Source organism: Astatotilapia calliptera, chromosome 20, assembly GCF_900246225.1.
Source record: "Astatotilapia calliptera chromosome 20, fAstCal1.2, whole genome shotgun sequence".
Lineage (NCBI taxonomy): Eukaryota > Metazoa > Chordata > Actinopteri > Cichliformes > Cichlidae > Astatotilapia > Astatotilapia calliptera.
Genome location: NC_039321.1, coordinates 1433676 through 1448648, shown reverse-complemented (window position 1 = coordinate 1448648; position 14973 = coordinate 1433676). Strand labels below are relative to the sequence as shown.

The 14973-nt window shown below is 45.4% G+C and overlaps 1 protein-coding gene across 3 annotated transcripts in view; it reads left to right on the top strand.

The window, feature by feature from the left end:
* The window catches only part of LOC113013792 (neural cell adhesion molecule L1.1-like), a 44816-nt gene extending 30171 nt beyond the window's left edge, over positions 1–14645 (top strand). For 2 of the 3 annotated variants that reach the window (XM_026154948.1, XM_026154946.1), the window contains 15 exons: positions 79–206; positions 326–427; positions 3173–3379; positions 4277–4347; positions 4453–4678; positions 7522–7628; positions 7976–8246; positions 8595–8717; positions 8954–9130; positions 9239–9352; positions 10019–10168; positions 11647–11778; positions 11862–11934; positions 12322–12333; positions 12856–14645. In XM_026154948.1, the coding sequence (XP_026010733.1) occupies positions 79–206; positions 326–427; positions 3173–3379; positions 4277–4347; positions 4453–4678; positions 7522–7628; positions 7976–8246; positions 8595–8717; positions 8954–9130; positions 9239–9352; positions 10019–10168; positions 11647–11778; positions 11862–11934; positions 12322–12333; positions 12856–13111 (2149 nt within the window). In that variant the 3' untranslated portion in view covers positions 13112–14645. The remainder of the gene's footprint in view (positions 1–78; positions 207–325; positions 428–3172; positions 3380–4276; positions 4348–4452; positions 4679–7521; positions 7629–7975; positions 8247–8594; positions 8718–8953; positions 9131–9238; positions 9353–10018; positions 10169–11646; positions 11779–11861; positions 11935–12321; positions 12334–12855) is intronic. The other variant, XM_026154947.1, reaches the window with a different exon arrangement.
* Positions 14646–14973: the final 328 nt, after the last annotated feature.

Sequence of the window (14973 nt, the reverse complement as noted above, 5' to 3'; positions counted from 1 at the left end):
TCTGTCAGGGTGCAGAAATAAATGACTTGTACTGTTGTTGTTACACAGAATTACACGTGTGCTCGTGTGTGTGTGCAGGTACACCTTCTTCAAGAACAACACGCTGAAAGTGACAGACGTCCAATTAAATGACAGCACGAAGTATTCCTGTGAGGTCATCACTAAAGTGGACAACGTGATTGCACAGGGCTCCATCACTGTCATAGGTGTGTGTGTGTGTGTGTGTGTGTGTGTGTGTGTGTGTGTGTGTGTGTGTGTGTGTGTGTGTGTGTGTGTGTGTGTGTGTCTGGACTGTGGCTCTAATTGTTTTCTGTTGTACTCTCAGCAAAACCGGACCCTCCCAGTGGTCTGACTCTGTCTAATGCTGAGGGGGTCAGTGTGACTCTCAGCTGGAGCCCAGGACTCTCCCACAACAGCCCCATCACAGGTACCACACACGCACACAAACAAAACATGCGAATTTTGGTATCTGTTGTCATGTGCTGATAGTGGAAGCAGCTGAAGAGGACATTTTCATTTCCTGCTGAGACTCTTAAACCTTATGAAATGTTCTGGATTTTTCTGAGATGACTGAAAAAGGAGTACAGCAGGCCACCAACCTCCACCAATCACACTCCATCTTCATCAGTTATGAAAAACATGGGTAACGACAGCGAGACCTGGATGGGCATGATTGGGAGGAAAGGCCTCCCCGATCTGAACCCGAGCGGTGTTTTGTTATTGGACTTCTGTGCAAATCACAGTTTGGCCATAACGAACACCTCGTTCGAACATAAGAGTGTCCATAAGTGCACGTGGCACCAGGACAATCGGTTTTGTAATCGTATCACCAGACCTGCGACCATATGTTCTGGACACTCAGGTAAAGAAAGGGTCTGCGCTGTCAACTGATCACCACCTGGTGGTGAGATCGATCAGGTGGCGGGGGAGGACGCTGGATAGACTCGGTGCACCTAAATGCGTAGTGAGGGTGTGCTGGGAACACCTAGCAGAGGCCCCAGTCCGTGAGATCTTCAACGCACACCTCCGGCAGAGCTTCAACAGCATTCCAAGGGAGACTGGGGACATTGAGTCCGAATGCACCATGTTCAGCATCTCCATTGCCGAAGCTGCTGCATTGAGCTGCGGCCGCAAGGTGGTTGGTGCCTGTCATGGAGCGCTGCTGACTTTGACTGAGAAAATTGTCAGACGGTGGAAGGAATACTTCCTGGACCTCCTTAATCCCACTGACACGTCTTCCGAGTAGGAAGCAGAGTCTGGGAATGAGGGGGATGACCCGCCAATTTCCAGGGGTGAGGTGACTGAGGCAGTTAAACAACTCCTTGGTGGCTGAGCCCCTGGTGTTGATGAGGTCTGCCCCGAGTTCCTGAAGGCTCTGGACGTTGTAGGGCTGTCCCGGTTGACACGCCTCTACAATGTTGCATGGAGATCAGGGGCAGTACCTGTGGACTGGCAGACCGGGGTGGTGGTCCCCATCTTTAAGAAGGGGGACCGGAGGGTGTGTTTCAACTACAGGGAAATCACACTCCTCAGCCTCCCTGGGAAAGTCTATGCCAGGGTGCTGGAGAGGGGAGTTCGTCCACTAGTCGAACCTCGGATGCAGGAGGAACAATGCGGTTTTTGTCCTGGTCACGGAACACTGGACCAGCTCTTTATCCTCTCGAGGATACTTGAGGGTGCATGGGAGTTTGCCCAACCAGTCTACATGTGTATTGTGGACTTGGAGAAGGCATTCGACCGTGTCCCTCGGGGTGTCCTGTGGGAGCTGCTGCAGGAGTATGGGGGTGTTTGGCCCATTGCTACGGGCCATTCAAACCTGCAACAACTGTTGCAAGAGCTTGGTTCGCATTGCCAGCAATAAGTTGGACTCGTTCCTGGTGGGTGATGGGCTCCACCAGGGCTGCCCTTTGTCACCAATTCTGTTCATAATTTTTATGGACAGGATTTCTAGGCACAGCCAAGTGGCCGAGGGCTTTCACTTCGGTGGCCTCAGAATCTCATCTCTGCTTTTCGCAGATGATGTGGTTCTGTTGGCTTCATTGGGTGAGGGCCTCCAGCTCGCACTGGAACCGGTCCGTCGTGATGAAGAGAGAGCTGAGTGTAAAAGCGAAGCTCTCAATTTACCGGTCGATCTATGCCCCTACCTTCACTTATGGCCATGAGCTGTGGGTAGTGACCGAAAGAACGAGATTGCGGATACAAGCAGCGGAAATAAGCTTCCCATAACGGGTGGCTGGCCTCTCCCTTAGAGATAGGGTGAGAAGTTCAGCCATCCGGGAGGGGCTCAGAGTAGAGCTCCTCCACATCGAAAGGAGCCAGCTGAAGTGGTTTGGGCATCTGACAAGGATGCCTCCTGGGCGCCTCCTGGGTGAGGTGTTCCGGGCATGTCCTACCGGGAGGAGGCCCCAGGGCAGACCCAGGACACGCTGGAGAGATTATATCTCTCGGCTGGCCTGGGAACTCCTTGGTGTTCCCCCGGATAAGCTGAAGGAGGTGGCTGGGGAGAGGGAGGTCTGGGCCTCTTTGCTTAGGCTGCTGCCCCCGCGACCCAGCCTCGGATAAAGCAGAAGAAGATGGATGGATGGATGAACACCTTAGGCATTCCTGAAACAAACCATGTTGCTCATTCAACTTTATTTAAAACGTATTTATTTGAAAATTACAAAGAGTAAGAACAACATTGAAAAGAATGTCTATTTCAATAGCGGGAGTTAAATTCTGGAATGAGTTAAAAGAAGTAATAAAGGTCAGTAGTGATATAAACCAGTTTAAAATAAAACTCAAACAATAAATTTTAAATAAGTATAAGAATGAAGAAAATGCAATTAACCCAAGACAGCAGTCAAACTCATGTTTATTTTCTTCTGCAAATTAGCAAATCTAAATATAGTTTTAGTTGAACATGTGAAAATACTTTTTGAGATGTTATGTTCTAAGTTGAAGGCGGTGTATACGTTTTTGTTGTTCAAGTTTAGATGATGAGGATGTAAACCTGAGGGGGTAGGGCTAAATAAGTATATACTTCTGCCTACTCCTTTTCAAACAACTGTATGGAATGATTTTATGAAACGTTGGTGAATGTATATGTTTGAAATAAAAAAGAACTGAACTGAAAAACCGACCTACAGCTGAAAAACAGCTGATGAACCAGATCGTGTCTGACTCCTTCCAGAGTTCATCATACAGGCTCGGGAGGAGTACCACACGGAGGAGAGGAAGTGGACATGGGAGGAAATGAAGAAAGTGCCAGGCGACTTCAACCACGTGGAGCTGACCCTCCATCCATTCTCCACCTACCGATTCCGGGTCATCGCCATCAATGAGGTTGGCAGGAGCAGACACAGCAACTCCTCAGACCACCACAGCACGCCACCTGATGGTAAAGAACAATACCTCAACTTGTGCTGTGCAAATGTTGGTATAGATCCAATATCAAATAAATACAGGGCCAGTACTGCCAATACCAGTACTGATACCAAAGCTTAAAGGCAGCTTATGTAGGGAAGAGCAGCATGATTTATGAGATTCTGATTTCAACTGTGATTTTTAATTTCCACAATAATTAGTTGACACAACAAAACACACTCTTCAGCTTTTCGTGTATTTTAAATTGGGAGGTTTTTTTAATTTATGTTTGCTATAGGACATAAATAAAATAGACGTGACCGTGAACATCACAGGTGCATGTTTGAGGTATACACTTTATTTAACACAATTCACTGGGCTACGTGCTGCAACTAAAAGATAGAAATAAAAATCGATCCTATCATGATAGTATCGATCCGATACCAGTACCAGCATTGGTATCGATCCGCCCACCTCTAGCCTTAAGTGATAGGATCCATTTGTCAGAGGCTGGAAAAGACTTCAGTGAATGAAACAACAATATAAGCTAGCAGCAGATGTGATGAGCTTTAGAGTTACAACTGCTACTAGCAGTGATTTTTATAGACTGTGTCCAGGAGCTCAATATGAGGCGTGGCATTACCCACCGGTTTTTGGAACAGCAGTTTATGGTCATCACCGTGTTGTTCTTCTGCAGGAAGTTTGTTTCTGCTGTGAAGTTTTACCATGGAGTCTGACTCACAGCTGAGCCTCAGGCTGACATTAGAGGGACGGAAAATGTATTTACCATTAATTACATTATCAGTCTGAAAGTTTCACAAAGAAATATAAAACATGGTTGATCAATGGTCATGGAGATCAATAAAGAAGATCAATACAGGATGACTGAAGTGTGTTTATTAAACTGAGATATTTTCCTTCACCCTTTTAGTTCCCTCCATCAACCCTACAGGAGTGCGCAGTAACTCCTCAGAACCAGGGACACTGATCATCACGTGGGATGTGAGTATGTCAGCGTGTATGCAGTGGGCTCGAGTAAACATCCTCTGATATGTTTCATGAAAAGCACAGTCCACGGGCACTTCATATTCATACTTTCTGTTGCAGGAGATAGACAAGCGTTTCCATAACGGCCAGAACTTCCAGTACGAGGTGCTGTGGAGGGAGGCCGATGGGTCAAATGTAAACTGGAACTCCGGCCGTGTGAGGTCTCCACCGTTCATAGTGAACAACACAGGAACGTACACACCGTTTGAGATCAAAGTCCGATCTGTCAACGCTCTCGGAGGAGGACCGGAACCAAAGTCGGAGAGCGGGCACTCCGGAGAGGACAGTACGTCATCCCAGAGCTTCATCCCTGTGGCCGAGTGCTGTAATGGGAGGGCCTGTTATTGTGTGTAACTGGGAACCATTACAGGGCTAAAGCCTGTGTGCACCCACTGAGAGGACTGGAACTAAAGCTCATACATACACATATAGAGACAGTACATGATATCTACAAGTCAGTAATACTGATGACAGTGAGCCAGTTCTGAAAATATCAACTTAAAACAATCTGAGTTAACCATGTTTATCCATACAGCTTATGAATGCCATCAGTCATAAATAATCTCACTGCAACAGCTTCATGAAGCATCACATCACAGCTCTTTCTGTCAAAATGTCAAATCTAACATCTCTTGTTGGAGTGCCCGGCAGCTGTACACATGAATGCTTTGCTGCTGTGCAGGCTGTTAATCACTCAGAGCATATAGTGAAGTTTCCTGTCAGTGCTTAGATCCTGCTGGGAAAATGTCTTTAGGTCAAAAGTCAAGAATCTCAATGAGTGGATGATGGGAATGATGCAGCTGAGGGTTTAATGTCTCACGCTGAATGTTCGGCATGTGAATCAATAATTGCCTCTTTTGTAATGTTGTCATTTTAATGAGAAATACGAGTTTCAGCTCGAACTGACTTATTTCTGTTTAGAGAACTGTTCAGTTAGAGGGTAGTTAGGAGGTAAAAAGGTGATGACTGCCAAGGTCATTCCTCACAGCAGTCATCACGGTTTCCTTCAGTTACCTCGAGCTCTGAGGTCTTCACTGGTCTTTGGAAAGCTCAGTGTTTTATCAGCAGCAGCAGCAGCAGCAGCAACGCGTGACATGACACCGTCCAAAGGTTCTTACCAACGGGCTAAGCTTCTTCAGTTCTAGGGTCAAATGGTGGAGAGTCCCAGATTTAGGCCATATGGGAGTGTCCCCCCCACAGAGGGACAAAAGGACCCCCTGATGATCCTCTAATCACATGAGCCAAGGTGTGAAACTGGGTGTGGGTCACAATCAGCCAGAGTTTCAGGTGAGCTCATTGTGAAACCTGGCCCCACCTTATTATGTCATTTCCTGAGGTCAGATGGCCCAGGGTGTGAGTGGGCGTTAAGGCATCTGGGAAGGATCTCAAAACTGGATTATAGATGGCAGACAATTGGTGTCACAAGCTCCGCCTCTGTTCAAAGATGGTCGCTCACAGTGGACATAGATGCTTCTTTCACTCCTCTTTCAAACCATCTGTCCTCTCTGTCCAAAATGTGAACATTGGCATCCTCGAAAGAGTGTCCTTTATCCTTAAGATGCAGATGGACTGCTGAGTCTTGTCCTGTGGAGGTGGCTCTTCTGTGTTGTGCCATGCGCTTGTGAAGTGGCTGTTTGGTCTCTCCAATGTAGAGGTCTGGGCATTCCTCGCTGCACTGTACAGCATACACCACATTGTTAAGTTTGTGTTTAGGAGTTTTGTCGTTCGGGTGAACCAGTTTGTGTCCAAGTGTGCTGCTGGGTCTGAAGTAAACTAGGATGTTGTGCTTGGAGAAAACTCTCCTGAGTTTCTCTGATACACCGGCTACAGAGGGGATGACAATGTTTTAAGTGTTTCCTTTGCATGTGTGTGTTGCTTCTTTTTTCCTTCAGGCTTAGAGGGAACATGTTCTGCCCGGTGGTGTAGGGTCCTAATTACTCCAAGTCTGTGTTCCAGAGGGTGATGGGAGTCAAAGAGGAGGTACTGGTCCGTGTGCGTGGGCTTCCGGTAAACTTCGATGTTGAGGTTTCTTCTCAATGCGCACAGCACAGTTCAGGAATGACAAACAGTTATCCTTTGTGTCTTCCCTAGTTTGACACAAAGGATAACTGTTTGCCATTCTTTAGGAGTTTTCTCCAAGCACAACATCCCAGTTTACTTCAGACCCAGCAACACGCTCAGACAGAAACTGGTTCATCCCAAAGACAAAACTCCTAAACACAAACTTAACAATGTGGTGTATGCTGTACAGTGCAGCGAGGAATGCTCAGACCTCTACATTGGAGAGACCAAACAGCCACTTCACAAGCGCATGGCACAACACAGAAGAGCCACCTCCACAGGACAAGACTCAGCTGTCCATCGGCATCTAAAGGTCAAAGGTCACTCCTTCACACATCTGTCTTCTCTTGGCTCGTGTGCTTAGGTAGAGGGTCAATAGTGGGTCCATTGTCCCTCTCGGTGGGTTACTCCCAAAGAGCTTAAATCTGGGACTCTCCACCATTTGACCCTAAAACTGAAGAAGCTTCTCGAATGAGGTCAAGCAACTTAAAGAAGTCCAGACGCTTTTCTTTCCAAGCTCCTTAGACTACAATGACCTGGATCAATGAGGACCTTCACAGACACATGCTGTTAAACTATTCATCATTTCAGGTTCACGTGCTTATATTATGACATCACCGTATTGCTTAGAAATATCCTGACAATCACAGACAAGTCATTACTGCAGCAATGGGTATTTACTAGTGTAATGAATTCAGCAGAAATTCAGAAGTTTGTCTCTGACAGAAAACCGTGCACACACACATACACATGTTGCGTATTCATATCTTGTGTGTAACTGACATAATGCTTTCCCTAGCCCCTTACCCTAAACCTAACCATAACCCAGTTGTAACCCTGACACTAGAACCACCTTTTTTAGTTTTAAAAATGCCTTCAGACTTGTGAGGACCAGAATTCTGGTCCCCATGAAGGCTGTTGGTCCCCACAACTATAGTAAAAGTCCAACTTTTGTCCCCACAAAGATATCAATACACATTCACACACACAGTCATAAACTGCGAGTTTGTGCAAATAACATCGCTGCTGTGCTGATTTCTTATGTTCGTGCCTTGCTGCTTCTCTCAGAGCCAGAGGAAGCGCCGACTGGAGTTTCAACCACCGTGATGAACAGCACCATCAGAGTGAGCTGGAACGAAGCCCAGAGGGTCCGAGGTTTGCTGCTGGGATACAGGGTAGCACTTCTCATTGAGTTTAATTACCTGACTCACATCACAGAAATGCTCTTAACATTTAAATCCTCTGTTCATGTAAGGTTATTACTTGGTGCGATGTTTCAAAAATTTAATTGGACTTTGGCTTTGAGCCTCTGCCCATCTTTAATACTGAGAAACTTTATAATCTTTCTGTCAATCAAACCCCAGAAAATAGTCCCGAGTGGCATCTTTGATTAGTAGAATAATGGATGAAAACACAGGCTGATAAAAGTTTTTATCGTGTTCTGAATTTTTTAATTTCATTTTCAGCTGTAACTTTATCAAAGCACATAAAGTGTGTTCATGTTTCTCTATGCTTGTTTCAGATCTACTATAAGAGGCTGGCTCCCAAGGCCGAACGGAGCCGGAGGTCTCTCAGACAATCCCAACATGAGGAGGACAGAGGAGAAAGATCTAAACAATTGAGTGAGACAGACGAGCACAGCTGGCAGGTGGAGGAGGTTGACCATAGCAAGACCTCAGCGGAGGTGACGGGACTGCGACTGTTTTCTGAGTATGAGCTGACGGTCACTGCGTTTAACAGCAAAGGGGAGAGTCCTCGCTCCCCGCCGCACCACTTCCACACGCCGGAGGGAGGTGAGTTTCAACCAAACACTGCTGTTTGAGGGTCATGTGACCATGGATCGAAGTGCAATTTGACAGGTTCCACAAGTCAAAGGTCAGCTGATCTGAGCAGCATTGTGTAGTAAGTTAGCTGTCTGCTTTAATTACCAATTATTTGAAGGTATCAGAATGCTGCTCTTGTTCCAGCCCATTGCAACCTCTGCACCTGACCCAAAAGCTTACGACACGACATTCATATCCGAGCGGACTTTGACATTCAGACAGAATAAAGTCAACCGAACTTTCTTCCCTCGTGTCTAAGAGTTCAGGATCAGTTCTCAAGTTACACAAACCTCACCTGGAACTGTTCTGTGTGTGCAGTTCCTGGTCCTCCTGCAACTCTGGAGTTTGAAAGCCCGACAGAAAAATCCCTGATTCTCTCCTGGAGCCCTCCAGCTGAGACCAACGGCATTCTGCTGGGATACATAGTGCAGTACCAACGGGGTAAGGTCTGATCCTGGCTGCGTCATGAAAATAAGATGAAGTTTAACGATTGTGACTTTTCTTTTTGTGTTCATCCTTGAATTCTGTTGTAACTTTACTTTCTGGTGTTTCCTTCAGATTTCAATGTTTTTCTTTGTCCCTGTTTAAGTTTTATTTATTTCACTTTCTGGGAACAGCGTTTGGCCACCAAGCGTTCTTAGTCATGTTTTTCTGCCTGGTTTGTGTTTCATCTGTAGAGGTGGAAAGCAAAGACAGTCCTGTGGAGATACTGAAAGTCAATGATCCCACAGTAAAGCACATCACGCTGGACAACCTGGACCCCAACAGCCATTACATCTTCAAAGTAACAGCATGCACAAAGATTGGACAAGGCCCTCCCATCACACGCAGGGGAGCCACCCTGCTTGATGGAGGTGAAACTTCAGAATTCTGCCTCACACCGTTTAGTGTTCGGCTTTATTTAGTGAAATAAAACCAAATTCTCAAATTGACCTTGTTTTCTCCACCCCCCTGCCTTCTAGAGCCTCCGAGAAACATCACAGTAACCTCTGGTAACGCATCAGTCCACCTGAGCTGGGTGCCCGGAGAGAGAAACCGAAACCACGGCTTCCACATCCAATACCTCAAGAAGAGCGGTAAGGACAGGACGGCTTGCAGGGAGAGGAAGTTTGAGGGGGTCTGTGAGCATGTGTGGACAATGACTCTTAGAAAGGGGAATAAAGGAGCTGGAGAGTAAGGAAGGAAAACATGTCTGAGTCCTTCTCAAAGTCTTGATAACAGTTCCCGGCGGTGATTCGACCAATTATTTTGAAGATCCTGACTCTAAATGATCGAACAGAGGTTTAAACTTCAGTGTTGAAGAACAGCATGCGGAGGCTCAACAGTCAAATCTGAAAAAACTCTCAAATGTCCAAAAAATAGACCTTTAAGGCTTTTTTCTCTTGAAGTTATACTTTGGTCTGAGAACATGACAGCCTGACTAATGGTTCAATCCAAAGTGAGACGAGCCTGAAGAACCTGCAGTGAACCAAGAACAAGTAAACAGCTCCCAACTTGTTATGATGATAACAAGTAGATTAAACTGTCACGACTCTCTGATGTTTCATGCGTATCCAGTGATTTGAATATGAATTTTCACACTGTTTTGCTTCTGCAGCGTCTCTGGATCAACATCACAGCAGAATTATTAGAAAGAGCAGAAAAATCAGAGACAGTTCATTAAATGAGAGGAGGAACAGCTTTAGGATTGATTCCTACTATGTTCTTCATATGTTTCATTCTTCTCTGCCGTGTGGCTGCAGGAGGTGGTGGGTGGGAGAAGTCAGAACAGGTCAACACTACGCAGGGTTTCTATATGCTGACGGGCCTCCAACCAGGAGCTCAGTACCACCTGAGGGTCATGCATGGAAACTCCACTTATTGGCAAGGCGAGGCAAAGACCGTGGAACCATGTAAGTATGCAGAGTAGTAGAGGTTGATGCCACAATCTTCACAGATTCACAAATCTAGCACTGTCGACGTCCTGATGCGTGCTCAATCATCCAGGTAAGTAAATCCCAAAAAGTTAATTCTGTTCATCTGGACGTAACGTTTTCAGTGGGAGAAACACTTCATCACTGATTTAAGCGACTTCTTCAGTCTCAGCTGACTGCAGGTTTCCCCAACCTTATAAACAGGACATTTGTATAATGACTGAAACCAGCCCACTGAAGGAACAATGGGCTGGGAGGTCAGTTCCTTGATCATTAGTATGCAAATTCTCTGAACAAAGCTTGACCTGGAGCTTTGATCTGGTTGGAGGATTGCCAGGATTTATACATTGGAGAAAGTAAACAACCTCTGGTGAAGCGGGTGTCACATCACAGAAGAGCCACCTCGTCAGGCCAAGACTCTGCAGTCTATTCACACCTACAGGCCAGTGGACACTCTTTCAATGATGAGGATGTAACATCCTGGATAGGGAGGAACGCTGGTTTAAGGGCGGAGTCAAGGAGGCCGTTTATGTGAAAAGGGAAAGACCATCTCTGAATCGAGGAGGGGGCCTAAGGGTACATCTGTTACCATCTTACAATGCTGTGATTGCAGCCATTCCCCAACTCTCTGTGAATGGGACTCATGACCATTGATCAATGAGCTTTGATCAGTGGTTGTTGATCAATGGTCAAGAGAATTTGCATATTAATGATCAAGGAACTGACCTCCCAGCCCATTGTTCCTCAGTGGGCTGGTTTCAGTCATTATGCAAATGGACTGTTTATAAGATTGAAACCTGCAGTCAGCTGAGACTGAAGAAATCACCTGGATGATGACGAAGTGTTTCTCCCACTGAAAACGTTACGTCCAATGAACAGAATCAACTTTTGGGACTAGCACTGTGGAGTTTTCAGGCGGGCTAATCTCGCTACCTGTGTGAAAATCATAATTCCAAACGTGTCTGGACTTCTTTAAGTTGCTTGAAGACGTTTCACCTCTCATCCGAGAAGCTTCTTCAGTTCTAGCGTCAAATGGTGGAGACACCAACTGTCTGCCATCTTTAATCCAGTTCTGAGATCCTTCCCAGACGCTTCCTGGGCCATCTGACCTCAGGAAATCACATGTTAGGATGGGGCTAAGTTTCACAATGAGCTCACTCGAAACCTTGGCTGATTGGGACCTACACCTTCACACCTTGGCTCATGTAATTAGGTAGAGGATCATTAGGGGTCCTCTCGGTGGGTTACTCCCAAAGAGCTTAAATCTGGGATTCTCCACCATTTGATCCTAGAAGCTAGAAGCTTCACAGATGAGAGGTGAAACGTCTTCAAGCAACTCAAAGAAGTCCAGACGCTTTTCTTTCCAAGCTCCTTAGACTACGATGACCTGGATGACTGAGAACCTTCACAGACATCATTCCAAACATTTCTGTGACAGTCTGTCTCTGTTCTCTCAGTGCCGTCAGAGATAACCGGCAGGTTCGCCACCCAAGGCTGGCTGATTGGACTCATCAGCGCCATCGTGCTGCTGGTTCTCATACTGCTCATCCTCTGCCTTATCAAACGCAGCAAGGGCGGCAAATATGCAGGTACACTGTGGTGCGCAGCTGGACTCACACTCTCTGACTCACACAGACTCTAACGCAGAGTTAAAGGTTTCTTTTTTTCACAGTGAAGGACAAAGAAAGTAAGGAGGTGGACTCTGAAGCTCGACCAATGAAAGATGAAGCCTTTGGAGAATACAGGTGGGCCTTTTTGAATGTCACTCATGATTACAGGCTATGCTTGAAATGCATTTGCTTCCACACAGAACAAAGTGCTACGGTGGCCCTGCAGGTACAAAATACAGCAAGAGCACAAAACACAGAGCGACCCTGCGATTTGAGTCAGTGTGTTGTTGTTTAGTTTTTGCACAAAAATCCTTCATGTCGACACAACAATGAGATCAGTTATATACAGTATGTTTTTATATAAACAGTGATAATATCCCTGCAGTAAATCATATTATGAAACTTTGTTTTGTTTCTGAAACATCGAGTTTGACGGCTTCATCTGAGCGTGCAGCTCGTCATGCTCGCAGCTCTGCTTCCTTTCATTCACTTTTCTTTCTCCCTTCAATGCTCTGCCTGCAGATCCCTGGAGAGGTAGGACAGTTCACCCCTCTGTAGCACTCACATGTGTGTTTGCGTGTTTGTGTCGAGAAGCTGTTTAGATTTAATGAAACTTTTCATTCTGTGTGCATTTCTTTGAGTTTTTGTGTAATTAGGCATCATTTGCATAATCAGCCTGCAGTCCTTGAACACCAGGAAGAATTTTATTAACATTTTATTCATGTGTTATTTTATACTATGTTATTTCATATTTGTCTTTTCAGCATTTTTAAAATTGTTTATTTTATATCATTACATTTTTTTTATTTAAATACTTTAAATTTATTTAAATACTTATAATAACTTGATCCTCCTTAACATGATGAACTGTTAAAGAGGATGTACTTACCCATGCAGTTTCTTTCTTTCCATTTTCAGTTTGGGACATATTTCACAAATTTGACACAGTTATGATGTCACCGTGTCTGTGTGATGCTACACAGCATGTTCCTGCATTTATCAGACTTCACTTTTTGTCTGTGAGAATTTACACTGAGTCTCTGTGCCGTCCTCCAGCGATGGCGATGAGAAGCGCTCGGACAGCCAGCAGTCTCTGGAGGAAAGTAAGATGGGCAGCGTCGACTCTCTGGCTGAATACGGGGACAGCGTGGACATCCAGTTCAACGAGGACGGCTCCTTCATCGGCCAGTACAGCGGCCGGGCATCTGTTCCCCACGGCAACGAGAGCTCGGGCCCCGCCTCCCCCGTTAATGCAGTCCCACCTCCCCCCGTCGCTCCCTCCATGTCGAGCATCCTAAATCGGCCCAGCTAGAGACACACATGGCCAAAACACACACACACACACACACACACACACACAATGTCAGTACATTCCATTGGTTTATGCAGTGAAGCTGTTTACAGTTTACAAACACACACAAAAACACACACACATACAACCGCGTGATTAGAAACTCGTATGAGCGAACAAACTGAGTGAGGTGAGGGCGAGAGCTGCACCAGCTGCTCCTGAGCTCGGTGAGTCAGGTTACATGAGCTCAGTCTGTTTGCAGGATTGTTACTGAACATGTAAAACTTCTGATTTTGTAACAACTGAGATGGTGTTCGGGACACGTAGCCCGCCGAAGACACGCAGCGAATGTTATTCTGGTCTGCAGCATCTGATTCAGCTTCACATGTCAGTAACTACTCACATAGATTAACACCCAAATGAGTACATGGAGACAGTTTAAGAGCTATGAAACTTCAATTGAATTCATAATAAAGGGATACAAAACAGACTAGTTCTTATGTAGGATTATTAATGAATATTTAAAATTCTGGACTAACTTTTTGTAGTCAGTGACCACAAAGCAAACAGTTTGCTAGTCTGGAAGAACCAAGTGACAGCTGATTGGCTAACGGTGAATATCAGCTTAAACATAAAAATAAAACAATAAAGCTTATTAATACTAATTCTGATAAAGGATCCATTCTCTGTGCATTTTAGCTAATACAGTTTGAGCTTCTGATGTCCTCTCCGTACCCTTCATGACGTGTTCTGACACCTCAGCATATCTCAAACTAGAAAGTCACCTGAGCGGCTGCAGGTGGAGCTCCCTCTGAGGTTCTTTGGCTCTAACTGACATACATCTCTGGATTTATCTGGACTTCACCAGGTTTGTAGTGACCATGTTGTGGTTTGTTTACACGATGGAAAGCTTTGTAATTGGGCACAAACAATTTACTGTTTACTAAAATCTTTCCTGATTTGATGAATGTAATTGCGAATTAAGCCGGGACTCGCTGAGATGGCCTTAAAGTGAAACCAGTCTCAGTCTCATAAGGAAATGAGTTTCATGGCTCAGAGTGTTGCGTCTGATTCTTGGTTGCTCCATCTGTCCACCAGGACAAAGCTGCTCTTTGACTTTTTACCTTAGAGTGGTGTTTGCACATGACGCAGTAAAGTTAGACTTTAAATAGAAACTTAGAGAAGCTGGTGCAGCTCAGCCCAGGAGACGGAGATGATTTATGGGAGAGCGTCACAAAGAAAAAGCAAAAATCTGGGAGTTTTTCATCTTTCATCTTGGACCAAATCACTTTATTTCATCGTAAACAAACATTTCAGTCTCTTTTTGTTTCCTTAGCATATTTATATGTCGATTTTTTATATTTATGTGTTTTTGTTACCAACTTATGTATCTGAGTTTGCATGCATGCGTCATGGAACGGTTTTTACTATTTATAGATGCATGCCAGCTTCCAGGCATTTCTAAAGCATTTCATTGATATTTGAGTTAAAGAGCGAGACTGTTACGCTCTGTGTGTGTGTGTGTGTGTGTGTGTGTGTGTGTGTGTGTGTGTGTGCGTGCGTGCGTGCGTGCGTGCGTGCGTGCGTGCGTGTGTGTGTGCATGTGTGTGTGTGCTTGCTCTCCATCCCTGCCCTTTGACCTGCAGAGAGGGGAGCTCTGTTGCCTTAGGAGAGTCCAGATGAACCTCCTCTCCTCCCTCTTCCTGTCAGTCATCTCTCCTCAGACGCAGCTTCATGTGTAAAAGTTTTCAGCGTTGCAGTTTCTGCAAACGTCCATTAAACCCTGTAAACGGCCAGCAGACAGCACAGTTCACTGCTTCAGATGTTTCAGGGCTGCCTTTGAATATGATTGGAAAAATTCCTATGCATACACACACACACAC